The 15,402-nt window shown below is 46.4% G+C and overlaps 1 protein-coding gene across 1 annotated transcript in view; it reads left to right on the top strand.

Annotated features, from left to right (window-relative positions):
• Nucleotides 1-15,402, top strand: part of PPIL2 (peptidylprolyl isomerase like 2) — a 129,553-nt gene that overhangs the window by 50,038 nt on the left and 64,113 nt on the right. Inside the window, exons 9-12 of the mRNA XM_015416895.1 lie at nucleotides 4,788-4,863; nucleotides 6,137-6,297; nucleotides 8,247-8,322; nucleotides 13,803-13,909. Of these exons, the coding sequence (XP_015272381.1) occupies nucleotides 4,788-4,863; nucleotides 6,137-6,297; nucleotides 8,247-8,322; nucleotides 13,803-13,909 (420 nt within the window). The remainder of the gene's footprint in view (nucleotides 1-4,787; nucleotides 4,864-6,136; nucleotides 6,298-8,246; nucleotides 8,323-13,802; nucleotides 13,910-15,402) is intronic.

Genomic DNA, 15,402 nt, shown 5'->3' with positions numbered 1-15,402 from the left:
GAATCTGACTCTAGGGGGCGGTGCTCATCTCCATTTCTAAGCTGAAGAGCCAGCGCTGTCTGAAGACTTCTCCATGGTCATGTGGGCAGCATGACTGAATGCCAAGGTGCATGGAACACTTACCTTCCCACCGAAGCGGTCCCTATTTATCTACTTGTAGTTTCTTGCTTTCAGACTGCTAGGTTGGCAGGAGCTGGGGCCAGAGATGGGAGCTCACTCCATCACGCAGCACTAGGATCTCGAACTGCTGAGTACAGAATATAATTAATGGGTACACATATATAGTAACCACAGAACTGGATGCGTTTCAGCCCTGTGGGCCTTCTTCAGTGGTCTATATTGTACTAGCACACACATTAAAAAGTAAATATAAAATATCTTTTTCAAGCCAAGCAGGTTATATATGAGTCATTGAAAGGGTGAAGCTCTAAATAATACCTAAAAGTCATGCCTGCGTATACTGAAGAGCCTACCCTCATCAGAGATGGTAACTCATTTCTGGTTTACACATAAACACACACTGGAAATAGAGCAACAGTCAAGGTCAGGATGGTGGTTCATAGTTACCATCTTTGATATTTACTATTTTATATGTGTATTAGTACAATTTAGACTACTGAAGAAGGCCCTCGGGGCCAAAACACTTCTGATTCTTTGGTTATTATATATGTGTAACCATTACTGATATTCTGTAATTCCTGTATGGGCAGCTCCAATTTTTTTGCTGTGTATACTATTTTCAGTGCTTTTACTTGCATTTTATGTATGTTTTTAATCTTAAATCTTTGGTGCACTGTGCAATAAATATTTGTATATTATTTTATGTCTTTGCTACTCAACCTTTAAGGGGCATGATTTTTATCAGGATCGCGGTGGGGACAGTTTAAATCTCCCTCCCCAACCAGGAACAATTCCACAGAACTGTTGTTCTGGCTGTTGGATTAAATTTACAGACATTATGTGTGTTACCTGTACCTTTGTTCCCATCAAGAACATACCAGATTGAGGAAGGGTTAAACTTCTCTTGCGTTGTGGTCCCAATCCAAAGCACTCCTCTGTGCAATTGGTGCTGAGAGAGAGAGAGGCCAGTTCCAGCATCTTGTCTAGGTAGACCCTCGATCAGTTTCTGATGGGGTGGAGTGGGGCTGCTCAAAATCAGCAGGCAGCTTTACCATCTTTCCAAACGCTTTCTCTAGGGTGTATTTATTTGGGGGGGGAATTCTACCCCATTTGGCTCCTGTACACAGATTTCCTGTTCTAAGGAATGAAAGGCCATTTTCTTCAGCCAGATCTTGTGGGCTGCCTCCCACTTTATTTTTTTCCCCAAGCAGAAGCTAGAAGACAAAAGAAAATAATTAAAATGGGGGAGAAAAAGGGGAGAAAACAAGGAAGCCAGTGGATTGCCTTCAGTGGGCCTACTCACAGTGCTTGACTTCATAAATGTGTCTCGGCTTTACTGCCAGCAATAAAACTAAAGATTTATTCACCAGTGGAAGCAAACAATTTCAGGGATGAATGAAAGACATAATTATATCATTTAATGAGAGACGGAGCTATTGGCTTTCTGTGGTGAGTTAGTGGCAGTGGAATATTGGACGGTTTCTTATCTCAAGTCACAATGTTGCATTCATCTAGAATTATACAATTTCCGTCCACATTGACGTATTAGACAATTCTCCAAATGTTACTCATAGACCCCCCAGCCATTGTGTGTGCTCCCCGTTACATTTTTAGACTCTCCCCCCCTCCTAATGCCGCTCGAAAAATACTCATTTTGGAACCCTGTCACGTCAGGCTTCAAGGAACTCAAGTAGGTTGCCTTGAAAGAAAGTGGGATTTTAAAAAAAATCAGAGCAGTCACTAGGAAATGCAAAATGAGTACATAGTATTGAGTAGGAGTAGTAGTTTTGGGAGGGTAGTAGGGTTGCCAGCCTCCAAGTAGTAAGTTATACAAAAGACCAAACCTTGCACAAATAACGAAAAATATATATATTCAACATTCAGTGAGTATGATAATCTAAACCAGGAGTGTCGAACTCATTTGTTATGAGCGCCGGATCTGACATAAATGAGACCTTGTTGGGCCGGGCCATGTGTGTCATCAAATGGAATGCCAGGTAGCGGAGATATAAACTTTACAAAGGACACAAACACAAAGGTTTTTTTTTTACATAAAATAAAAACATGCTTAAAACATTAGCACTCTTGCAATATTTTGTTTATTGAACAGTGTTTGATAACTGACACCTCTAGTTCTAAATTATTGCATTAAAATGTCTGTGCAGTTGCAATCTTGAGTATGCTGTTCAGATGTTTATCTGTAAGCTGCAAACCTATGATGACGCAGCAGCAGAACTGGAAGAAGAAGCAGAAGACAATCAATTCCACTGTGGGCCTGATAGAAGCCCTCTGGGGGCCTCATCTGGCCCCCGGGCCGCATGGTTGACACCCCTGGTGTAAACCTATATAAATAGTGTACTTTTTCAAAACCTATATAAATAGTGTACTTTTTCAAAAATACAATATGATAGCCAGGAACTCAATAATACATGGTCCAAATACACAAACAATCCTATTAATCCGCCTTCAGAAACAGTCCCAAGTCAAATTCCTCAAACAGTGAAAAGTCCAAAATATAAATATTTATAATTCCCCTTTGAAAAACTCATCTCGCCACTTGCATATCCACTTAACGGCCCCGCCAGCTTCCAGCTGCTGAATCGCCTTGCTTCCTCAAAAGTGGAACACCAAAACCACCGTATTAAAAAGAAACGGCTGAGAAACTAGTCAATGTAAAGCAGGTGGTGGCTGGAGAAATCCTAGGATCACAACTCGTCTCCGGGTGACAGAGGTCAGTTCACCTGGAGCAGTTGGCCGCTTTGGGGGGTGGACTGTGTGGCATTATATTCCATTGGGGTCTCTCCCCTCCTCAAGCCCCGCCTTCCCCAGGCTCCACCCCCCCAAATATCCAGGAATTTCACAGTCCAGAGCTGTCAACTCTAGGTAGACTGCATCATGGCTGTGGAGGCAGCCTTTCTTCCCTCTTCCCAGGGCCCGATGCAAGGCCTGTATTCTCCAAGAAGATGACCAGAAGAAGAGGAGTTGGTTTTAATACCCTGCTTTTCTCTACCCTAAGTAAGGAGTCTCAAAGCAGTTTATAATCTCCTCTTCATAACAGCCACCCTGTGAGGCTGGTGGGGCTGAGAGAGTTCTGAGAGAACTGTGACTGGCCCAAGGTCACCCACCAGGCTTCAGGTGGAGAAGTGGGGGAATCAAACCTAGTTCTCCAGATTAGAGTCTGCCACTCTTAACCACTACACCACACCAGCTCTCCGCAGGCCAGGGATTTCATGCCGAAATCTTCTGACGAGATGTCATCCAGTGGCCTGAGGCGATTTCATTTTGTTTTGTTTCTTCAGACCATAAAACAGAACGGCCGTGTATAAATACATACAATTAAATGGTTGCCAAGAACTAGCAAGTTTGCTGTACTCATGGAAACAGCTCTCCTCGTGTGGTTGTACTCAGGTCCAATCCTGAGTACTTATTACAGGGCCGTAGGAGGAAACCCACCTGCATCTGGTATGTGTGGGTATTCTGTGTTTTGCTCCTGCGCAATGTGTGCACCCCCAGATAGATGAATCAGCACTGCCATCGTTCATCACATGTTGGAAGAGGGAATGTCTCCTTTCCCCTTCCCCAACAGCTGATCAGCTATTTCAGACCTGATGAGCTAAGTTCAGTGGGGAGAGAGGAGGCAAGAGATCTCCATGCATACCAGGAGGTTCACAGCCCACTCTTGCCCACGAAGCTCTCTGGTTCAGGACCCATATGTCTATCCTTCATTTTTTAAAACTTCATTCTAAGGTGCATTCTCATAGATCACAGTTATCAACCTGTTTCCATTATATGGCATAAATGGTAGGGGATGTTGCTCTGCGATCAAGTCTTGCTTCTCAAGCAAAAGGTCCCAGGTTGAATCTCTGGCAGGTGCTGGAAAAGACGTTGCTGTATCTGAAACCCTAAAGAGCTGCTGTAACTCCAACAAAGAGTACAGAACAGAGTGGACATAATGGCCTAATGTGGTATAACGAATATGTTCAACATCAGTTAGATATAGAGTTGTCAGCTGGGATATTCCTGGAGGTTTGGGGGGGGGGGGCCTGTGGAGGGCAGAGTTTGGGGAGGGGAGGGAGCTCAGCAAAGATGTGATGTCACATAGTCTACCCTCCAAAGTTGCCATTTCTTCCTGGGGAACTGATCTCTGTAGTCTACAGAGCAATTGCTATTCTAGGAGAACTCAAGGTGATGTTCCCAACACTGCCTAGGCAAATGCTGGGAGATTTTGGTGGCAGTGCCTGGGGAGCATGGCACTGGGGAGGATGTGTTGTCACACCCAGGGGATGCTGGAGGGATTTCCCCTGAGTGTTGTGGTAAAGACCATAGAGACTATGGGGAATTCCTAGAGTGTCATTGTTGAGACCATTTTTTCTCCTGCTCCTCAGTTTCCCGAGGCCAGGAGATTGAGGCTGGGGATAGGGAATTCTCTGCTGGACCTGGGTATTTGTGAAGGCTAACTCCAGGCCACAGTTGGGGATTGGTAACTCAAGTTAAATGCACACTCTTATGTTTGGATCTACCTGTAGGTTATGTGTGTGAAATGTCTACCAATAGCTAGGGTTTGTACAACCTAGTTTTCTCCAAAGCTTGCTGGTATTTCAGCCTTTACATACCATAACCTTTATACACCATTTATACTCTGTTTATTTGTTTGTGTGTTTATTTAGGATCCAACCAACTTGGACAAATTTAACGTCTCCAGCTTTTTCCATGTTAAGAACAATTTGAAGGTGACAGATCCAGGTAAGAAGGATGCCAGGAGTACAGAAGATATCTGAAGCAAAACATAGCCAGCTAATGGAAAGCACATTAAACACATGTCAGCAGTAGCATATAAACCTTCATCATGGCCAATTAAAAAGTCACAAAGTAGTGAGTGAGCTTTGGGGGCCACCAGAATGCATCTTCAGGCTGGAAATCAAACAAAGAGGGAGAGAAGGGGGGGGAGAGATGTTGCTGGGTATGATGAAAAGCCCAAAGTCTGCAATTCATAAATTGAAGATAGACTGGATAAGAGATTATGCGGACAATTAAGATAGACCATGGACCAGCCTTATTACGCCTGCAGGCAGGATTGAAAATCTGAGAAAAGTTAGCGCCACCACAAAATGGCCGCTTTGCAGGCCTTGCCAATCTTAAAATGGCTGCCAGGGGGTGTCAGGCCAAAAACAGAATGGTGGGAGGATCCAAGCCAAGTGTCATCCTGTGACAGAGGCAGCTGCTTCCAAGTAGATTCTTACGGCAGATGAAAAGGCAATCATTCCCGGTCTCTTCTGAAGTCTTATCTTGCACTAGGATTGCCAGCCTCCAAGTGGAGCCTGGAGATCTCCCGTAATTACAGTTGATCTCCAGATGACAGAGATCAGTTCCCCTCAAAAAAATGGCTGCTTTGGAGGGTGGACTTCTTGGGATTATACCCACTGAGTGCCCTCCCTTCCCCAAAGCCGTCACTCCCCAGGCGCCACCTCTAAATCTTCAGGAATTTCCCAACACAGGGTTGGCAAACCTGTCCTTCACCGATGAGTCGGAGGAAAGCTGGGAGCTTTGGAAAAGAGAGACTGTTTGGTTTCAGTTTCCACGAAGGGAGGATTTGCATCCTACTTGGCCACTGGGAAGGATTACCAAACCTAGACACCTCAGCAAGCCTGTGTCTGTGGCCTTGCTGAGGGCGTGTGGTTGTGGCAAGTCTTCCTAGGATGGGCTCCGTGCTTTGCTAATCAGTCAGCTGTCAAAGACCAACCAGAAACTCCCTACATTTCGCGATTCCTTTCAAGACCCTTTGGATTTCAACCCCCTTGGAAAAAGGTTAATGTGTGGGGCAGCACTGGCCTGTTCAGAATCTACTTCACCCTCCTTTTTTTCCCTGCTGTTGACGCTATTTCTTTGGGGTGGGGGGGAGTAGCATAGATGTGGTGTTTTCGTTGAAACACGATTGGTCAGGTGGGGAACAAAATCGCCCGGCTGTTGAGAGGCCCGTTCTCAGAACCACGGCAATTATTGCAATGTTGTTTTGTAGATGAAGAAAAAGCAAAATCAGATCCATCCTATTACCTGAAAAACACCAATGTTGAGACTCGAGAGACTTTGTCGGAGCTTTACAAAGAATTCAAAGGCGACGATGTTCTGGCAGCAACCATGAAGGCTCCTGAGAAGAAAAAGGTGGATAAGCTGAATGCGGTAAGTTGACCTGGCTGATTCTTTTAACAGCCAGCTTTAAATGGGTATTGAGGAAGGCCAAAAGGCTGTTCTGGATAGAAGAGAGATGCTGAATGGCCCATCAGCAGGGAATCAGTCCAGCTAATCAGGAGCAACTTCACTGTTCCCCTATAGGTTTTGATTGGCGAGGCCTTGACCTGAGTGCTTGTCAATGGCTGTGCTATCAGAGGCTCTTTTATAAGGGGGGGGGGTTAAGACAGCTGTTGAGGTTTTTTATGAGTTGGTTTTTACATCTTGCTTTTCTCTATCTTAAGGAGTCTGAAAGTGGCTTACAATTGCCTTCCCTTCCTCTCCCCGTAACAGGCACCTTGCGAGGGTAGGTGGGGCTGAGGCAGCTCGGAGAGAACTATGACTGGCCCAGGCTTCATGTGGAGGAGGAGTGGGGGAATCAAACCCGGTTCTCCAGATTAGAGTCCTCTGCTCTTAACCAGGACACCACGCTTGCTTCCCCTACCTTCAGATCTGTTCCTCACAAAAGCAGGTTAATAATGAAGCCGATGCTGTATCCTGCCTTATGGCCGATGGGGGTAAATTCAGGGCCGAAGTCAAGGATCGGCATGGTGAGACATCTGCCAAGGCCATTTGATGTCCACAGGAGCTTCTGAGAGAGGGCTTTTATCCTAGCTGGCACTGGCAGGGCGTAAAAGAGCATGGAAGAGTCATGTTGCAGTCGTTCTCCCGAAAAGATGTATATGCATGTACACAAAGGGCCTGTATACTAAATTGCTGGTGGGAGGGAGCAACTAGAGGGCCCAAGGCCCCCCCTCCAAACCTGGATCTGACCCTTGTGTAATTTCAGAATGAGTATTATGAGTACAGGCATATGTTGGCCTCACTATGAGTTTGAATGGTTTTGCTATACAGTGGGGGGGTCTCTAGAATTAAAAGGTGGTGGTTTTAGGTTTTCATGTTACTAGTGAAAGTTGCAAAAAAAAAACCTACAGTGAGGAAGAAATGTGGGTAAATGCTGTGTTTATGCTTTTTTCCACTCTGGTGTTGTCCTGTTGCTTTTATTACCTAGTCTGTGTTTTTTATAGCTTTTGACTTCTTTAGTGTGTGCTGTGTTTTAATGCCCCTTAAAGAAAATTAAAGAAAATTGAGCTGCGGTGGCTCAAGTGGTTAAGACGCTGAACTGCAGGCTGTGGAAGGTCAGTAGTTCAGCAGTTCAAGACCCGGGTGCCGCATGACGGAGTGAGCTCCCGTCTCTAGTTTCAGCTCCTGCCAACCTAGCAGTTCGAAAGCAAGAAATTGCAAGTAGACAAATAGGTACCACTTCGGTGGGAAGGTAACAGCGTTCCGTGCGCCTTGGTGTTTAGTCATGCCGGTCACATGACCACGGAAACGTCTTCGGACAGCGCTGGCTCTTCGGCTTTGAAACGGAGATGAGCACCGCAACCCTAGAGTCGGATTTGACTGGCTTTCGAGCAAGGGAGACCTTTACCTTTAAAGAAAATACAAGCACACATTGCAATACTTACCAGCAACACATTTCTCCATTACATATTTAAAATATGTATAACCCTTCAATTCCATGTTAGAACATGTTCAAGGAGGATTACAGCATAATTTGAAAACACTGCAAAAATTAAAATGAAGATAGTAAATTGGCAAAAGGAAAACCACGTTTTTAAAAACGGAGCTGTCCTGGCAGATGTGATTGTTTTCGGAGGCCGTGCTCCTTCTTCTGAAAAGAAGTTGGCAGTTTCCAGGGACAAGGCCTTCCTGTTTGCCCCCCCCCCCCCCGCTTCCCCAGCTTGGAATGCATTCCCACAGTCATTTGCCTGGTGTTGAACGTATTGGTGCCAGGTAAAACATGCTCATTTTCCCAGACATTCCGTTGAGTGGCTGTCGCTTTGTGTAAGAGTCAATGTGTGTGGCAGTACTTTAAATATACTTTTGTTGTTCAACAGGCTCATTACTCCACAGGCAGAGTGAGTGCCTCCTTCACGTCCACGGCTATGGCGCCAGAAACAATGCACGAAGCAGGTACTGTCAGTTCTTCTACCTGCCAACTTTTTCTTTTTCTTTTTTTTTAAATGAACTGTGCTCCAGGATTGCATTTCAGGAAAGGTGCCTTTGCAGTTGCTTTACCAGCTCAACTTCTGTGTGCTTTTGGAAACAATCACAGACAAGTGAAAGACAAATCAGGGGGAAACTAAATATAAATAGACTAAAAAAATAAATAGACCTTTTAAAAAGGGGATGAGGTGGAAAAGGAAAGAAGTAGGAGAAAAATGGTGGTTGCCGCAGAACACCCTGCTGACCTGTGAACATTGTTCTGCTTTGCTTCCTCTAAGAGGTCGAGATGCTTAGTGGCCATGCCAGGTCTCTGCCCAGTGGTGCCCTACTCTCCCAAGCCCACCTGACTCCGGGAACGTTGATCATTTCTCTCTTGGTATTTACGCTCCCACCAACTGGTTGATTAGAGTATTTCCCACAAAGAGGGCTGGCAGTCCAAGTAGGGCTGTGCAAAAAATAAATTGGTACTTTTTTGGGGTTCAGATATATTGACCCCCAAAAAATCAGTATTTTCCGATATTCCTGAATCCTAATATCAGTACGGCATTGGAATTCGGGGATTTTTTGGAAAACCCCAAAATTTTCAGCTCCATTATACCATTGGTCCCCATAGGGTATAATGGAGAATCAATCTAGGGATATCTGGGGCTCGGGTGGGGCTGTTTTTTGAGGTAGAGGTACCAAATTTGCAGCATAGCACCTGATGCCTCTTCCCACAAAGAGGGCTGGCAGTCCAAGTAGGGCTGTGCAAAAAATAAATTGGTACTTTTGGGGGGTTCAGGTATATTGACCCCGAAAAATATCAGTAGTTTCCAATATTCCTGGCATTGGAATTCGGGGATTTTTTGGAAAATCCAAAAATTTTCAGCTCCATTATACCATTGGTCCCCATAGGGTATAATGGAGAATCAATCCAGGGATATCTGGGGCTCGGGTGGGGCTGTTTTTTGAGGTAGAGGTACCAAATTTGCAGCATAGCACCTGATGCCTCTTCTCAACCCCCCCCCCCAAGTTTTAAAATAATTGAGCTGGGGGTCCAATTCTATGCCCCCCCAGGTGCTCCCATCATCTATTGCTTTCAATGAGACTGCAGTCTCTTTAAATGCCGTTTCCAGTCCGTGACTCACCAAGTCGCGCCGCTGCAGTGGGGCTTAGAGGAGAAGGCATTTTTAAAAACCCCGATCTCTTTAAATGCCTATGGCCTTTTCCAAGCACGGCGATGGCTTGATCAACCCTTCCAAGAGTTAGGTGGGCTTGGAAGAGCAGTACACCATTGTCCACTAAGGCATATGCCTTTTGAGTTCACTTGCCAAGTCGTGTTGCAGTGGTGGCAGTGGGGCTTGGAGGAGAACGCATTTAAAGAGACCACCTCACTTGTGTGCTCCCAGGGATCTAGGAGTCTGTTGACCAACCACCTCTCTTCCCCTGCCATCCTTTTAGTAACATTAGTAATGTGTTAGAGTAGGGTTTATTGTGGCTATAAAGGACAAACTGCAAGGATCCAAAATAAGAAGAAATTTATTAAAAAGAAAATAACCACATACATACTCTGCATAGCAATGGATCAAGCAAAATTACAAAGGAAAGGTACCAATTTATTAAAAAGAAAATAACCACATACAATACTCTGCATAGCAATGGATCAAGCAAGATTACAAAGTAAAGGTACATAAATGAAATGCTTTGTCCTCTGACTAAACATACCCTGACTGTTGTTATTCTAGGATAGTCTCTTTACTGTTCAAGTTACTGTATACTATCAGTCTGCAGTTGTATCTGTCTCCTCTTTGTTAGCTCCACATGGTAATGGCAGGCATCAGAATGAAGCCTAGGTGTGTGAACTTTTTCCTCCAAGTTATCCCCAAATGAAAACAACCCAAATGAATCCTGTTCCTCTTGTGTCCAGGGAATTTAACTCCTCTGTTTGCCCACTGCCCTGTGGATCAGTCCTTCTCTTCCTGTCATTTTCAAGAAGAGATACAATCTAGCATTTGGCATCCCCAAGTCTCTGTCTCCTCCCAGGTGCCACATTCCTGCCAAAGTGTGGCCCTTTGATTCTGTTCTCTGCATAATCAGTACCGGATGCTTGTGAGAGCCACCAACGGGATGGGGTTGCTTGAGAACAACAAACCCTTCTCCTGTTTCCAGATTTGGGATCGTCTTGGGATAAATGTGAGGGTTTCATAGCCCCCATGTTCTCTATAGTACTATGTAGCCCAAAGTGGAGTACATTTCCCCCAAATTCGTGGCGGGGAATTCTCCCACCTTGGAATTCTTCAAGACTTGAAGAATTGACTGGTATCAGCAAATTTTAATCAGTTCCAAAATATTCATTGAAGGAGGACCAATTCATTTCCCAATGTTTCAAACTTATCTTTTTCTTTCTTTTGTTTGCGTAAACCGATAAGTCAGCTAGTTATGATAGCTATTCATGAATTGACAGCACACGCTGTGATTTCCATTTTGCAAGTGCCGGTTGCTTGGCAACAAAAGAGCTTGAGAGAGAACCGCCAGCTGCCCCTCCGCAAGGGCCCATATCACAGGGATGCATCCTAGCACCAAGTGTTAGAATGTGGAGGTGTTAAGTAGGACCTAAAACAAGATGAACTGATCTTCCCCAGAAGGGCAGTTGCCTTAGACTGCCAAATCCTTTGTGCTAGGTGAGCACTCTTTCAACATTCAGAAGACTGGGTTGTTGCCTCCCCACCCTACCCAGGTGCACAGGTGTTACAGGTTAGTTATTGTGGATGTGAGAAAGACGTCTGTGTCAAAACAGGTGATCTCACCACTGAGTGGGTTCAGGGGTCCAGTTCTGCAAGAACAATCATGAAGTAAGCTTCTGCTTTTCCCCTCCCTGCTCCGTTTCCATTTCATTGCCTGGCCCAACAGGCTGGTAAGTGTGCTACGCTGGCCCAGTGCATGCTGGGAGGGAAAAAGTGTCTTTTCTTCCTACCCATCCAGTAAACCAAGCCCACCTCTGACACCTGGAGGTGTCCGAGCAGTGATGTCATGTGCGGACAGGGCAAAACCTAACACACACAAGGCTTCATAGGCACAGTTGAACTCTTATATATAATCTGGGATTTCAGCCATGCTTCCAAAACCTGTTCATGTTGGAGAGGGCCATGGTGGATGTTACGCTGGCACGAGGATGCCCTCCGGATTTGGTGGAGGACCAGTGTGCTGAGTGGGTAAGGAGATGAGGCATACATCCCCTACTCCACAGCCCAAGTTTGGCCAGCCTGAAGGTGTCCAGTAGAAGTTAACTACCCATGGGGATGGATCTTGTGATGAGGAGACGATCACCACTTCACTGCTTTGAACGGTCAAGTGATTACTGCAGGTGCTGCTGGGGCTGACTGGGAGGGAGAAAAAGGCCTGGGAAGAGGACCCCACGTCTGGCCCCAAACCCGCCAGCTCCATGCTGGGCTGAGTGCCTCCTTCCTTGCCCAGCACTGGCTGGGCTTAGGGTTGCCAGCCCCCCCCAGCCATGGATGGGGGGTAGGGTTGCCAACTCCAGGTCTGGGAATGCCTTGAGATTTGGGGATGGAGCCTGGGGAGGACAGGGACCTCAGTGGGGTACAATGCCATAGAGCCCACCCTACGAAGCACCCATTTTCTCCAGGGGAACTGATCTATGTAGTCTGGAGATGAGCTGTAATTCTGGCGGATCCCCAGGGCCCACCTGGAGGCTGGCACCCCTAGCTGGGCTGGGCACTTAGTTCCCAGCATAGGTCTCAGGCCAGTGGCTCATGTTGGCAGGAGCTGCTGCCTGCCCCATACAGGGTGAGTGTAGAAACCACAGAGAGATCACGGGTAGGTTGCAAACAGTGAAGAAAGCAGCCGTGATGTATAATGAAAAAATATATTTTTAGACTGCTGTGTTGCAGTGAGTAGTATTTCATCAACAAGTAGTCAAGATGTATGCATCCACACAACGGAATTTACATATACTCCCGTTTCACATGACCGCTTTATCTAAGTGTGCTGCGTGAATAACATTAGTTTACACGTCAACAATTGTAATCCGTGAACTTGACACAAAACTTTCTTCCCTCTGCAGTGAAACAAAATCTTTACGTTGTGTGAATGCGTACATCTTGACTATTTGTTGATGAACCATACAGGGTGAGGGCTGCCCCTCGCATGGGACTGGGGTGGCCTTCCCAGGCGATCAGCCCAACAGGACTTCTCCCAGCGGCCAGTGAGCCCCTGGCAGCTCTGCTGTGATAATGGTAGATGCTGAACTGTTAAGTCATTTGCATGCCTTCTTCCACTCTCTAAGCCATCTTGAAAGCTTTCCTTTGTAGAAAAGTTTCTAACGAAATAAATGTGTGAATGGTTTTGGTGCTTTGTGCCGCTATGTAAATTATTGGCCAAAGAGAGATGGGGGGGGGGGCAGCTTGAGCATTTCATCTGGCATGGGAGCTCAGTGCTGGTCTTGGTCCTTGGTGCACCTCCCCTTCACTGGAGGCCTTCCGCTGTTCCCAGAACATGGCGGGCTGACACTCCGGCGTGAACACGTGAACCTGCCTTCTACTGAATCAGACCCTTGGTCCATCAAAGTCAGTATTGTCTACTCCGACTGGCAGCGGCTCTCTGGGGATTCTCAGGCAGAGGTCGTTCACATCACATACTGCCGGAACTTTTAACTGGAGATGCCGGGGACTGAACCTGGGACCTGCTGCATGCTGAGCAGATGCTCTACCGCTGAGCCACAGCCCCTCTCTTAATTCACCGTTACACCATGCTTCAAAGAAGAACCTGTACACTGTGTGGGGTTGCCAACTGCCTGGAGAACAAATGCCCTGTCTTTTTAGCAGCAGCATAAATTGGATGTTGTTTACCAGGGGATGTGATGTCATCTATGCCAAGAAGAGCTTCAGCTGCCCATCTTCAGGCAGTAGGCCGCTATTAAAGGGACAGAGCATTTTTCTCCAGACCTCTCCTCAATCCTTATAGGGCTGAACCTTCTCCCCTCCCGCCTCCAGCAAGCTACCCATTTTGTAAAAAACCAGGCCATTGCACAATATACAAATGAGTATAAATGCTTCAGAGGTAGCCGAGGGATGTAAAAACAACAACACAAACAGAAATTTTCTTTTAAACGCGTTGTTGATCCTGCCGCTTAATAGGCATCGCACACTGTGACTTTGTTTGAAGCTAATTCCCATAATTACTGGGAAATTATTATGATTAGCATTACATTTTACCTGACCCTTCAAAACCCAGACTTGGGTCTGGTTAAGAATCGCATTCCGGATAAAAGCTGGATAAAAGCAGCAGAGCAGATGAATGCAGAATTAATCATCTGAAGACTTGTAAATCACCATATGTGGAGGTGAGGTCTCTGGGAGAATTTGTCATCTCCACAGTTCATGTTCACCGACAGCCGGCACGGATTAAGCGAATGCATTTGCTAACTCGCCCTTTGCTTTTGCGGGCAGCTGCCATCGAGGACGACGTGGTGCGGTACCAGTACGTCAAGAAGAAAGGCTACGTCCGCCTGCACACCAACAAAGGGGACCTCAACCTGGAGCTGCACTGTGACATGGTAGGGTGCGGCCAGGGAGGCTGACCTCTCAGAGGCGCCTCTGTCTCCGTTTGCCTTAATTATAAACCGCCTTTCAGCCATAGCAGCTGCCAAAGAGATTCGTAGTAAAACCAAACTGGGCCACTTCACAATCAGAGTCGTAGAGTCTGTGCATTACGGTCACAAAGGGAGGACCTAGTGTAGGTGGGTGTAATAATTCCCAAGCACCAAAACAGTTCAAAACTTTATTGGAACATAAGAAGGGCCTGGTCTGGGCCATAACCAGCCACAGCCAGCAACCAACGGACCAAGACCGATTTCCCACAAGCCACTGCCCCGCCCTCGCTCTTCCCTTTCCCCTGATTGTATGCGTCAATTTCCCACCATTTGCTGCTCAGCCGCATTTTGGCCTGCAGCTTCAGCCAATTTCTCCCGTGTCTTCTGGATCCTCAAAAAACAGGATCAGCTTCCAGGGGGGGCGGTACATCCTCTGATCCTCACCCTAACTACAGTAGAATTGCATTGTTCACCGAGACCTTGCACAAATCAGTACAATTGGTTCTGGTTAGCTAATGTAGTGCAGCGTAAACTGTTGGACTTCACGCGAAGAAACCCAGGTTCAAATCCTGGCTTGGCCTCAAAGCTCAGTAAATGGCCTTGGAAGCCAGCTGCTTCCTCTCAGGATAGCCTAATTTATAGGTCATTATGACGTTAAGTGCTGCTTTTTTGTGTATTCTGCGTGTGTGTGTGTGCTTGCGAGCCTGGAAGTCATGGTGACTTCTGGCGACCCCTTGTAGGGCTTGGACGTTTCAGAGAGGTGGCTTGGTATTATCTGCCTCTGCATCCCGGCCCTGGTATTCCTTGGAGGCCTCCTCCAGGGTCGCCCCTGCTTAGCTTCCGAGATCTGACGAGATCGGGCTTGCCTGGGCTATCCAGGTCAGGGCAAGTGCTGCTTTTTTACTGTTTTTCTGTCGCTTTAAACTACTATACAGTTTTCATTGTATTTATAATATGTTTGGGTATCTGATTTCTTGTAAACTGATTTCTTAAAAATGTTTTTGTTGAAAAATGACCTAGAAACATTGTAAACTAAATTGAGCATTTGGCCATGTCTGTGGCTGGCTTTTCACCCCTGCAGTTGCATAAGGCTGTTTTAGTAAGACCGGGGGGGGGGCAGTTTCTCCAGCAGCGAGTTAATAAATAGGGTTGCCATCCTCCAGGTGGGGCCTGGAGACCTCCTGGAATGCCAACTGATCTCCAGACTACAGAGATCAGTTCCCCTGGAGGAAATGCTTACTTTGGAGGGTAGACTCTGTAGCATTGTACCCCGCTGAGGTCCCTCTCCTCGCAAACTCCACCTTCCACAGGCTCCGCCCCCAAAATCTCTCAGTTATTTCCCAGCCTCATTTTGGCCGCCCTAAAATCCTGAAGATTTCCTGGAAGCTGATCGGCAAGCCCCCCCGTTCCCCCGTTACTACCGTGTTACGAATCTTGTACTGGAACAAGTTCGTGGA

The sequence above is a fragment of the Gekko japonicus genome, unplaced genomic scaffold (genome assembly GCF_001447785.1).
Source record: "Gekko japonicus isolate JY-2015 unplaced genomic scaffold, Gekko_japonicus_V1.1 scaffold316, whole genome shotgun sequence".
Lineage (NCBI taxonomy): Eukaryota > Metazoa > Chordata > Lepidosauria > Squamata > Gekkonidae > Gekko > Gekko japonicus.
The sequence above is the reverse complement of the archived record's forward strand: the minus strand, read 5'-3'. Positions and strand labels throughout refer to the sequence as shown.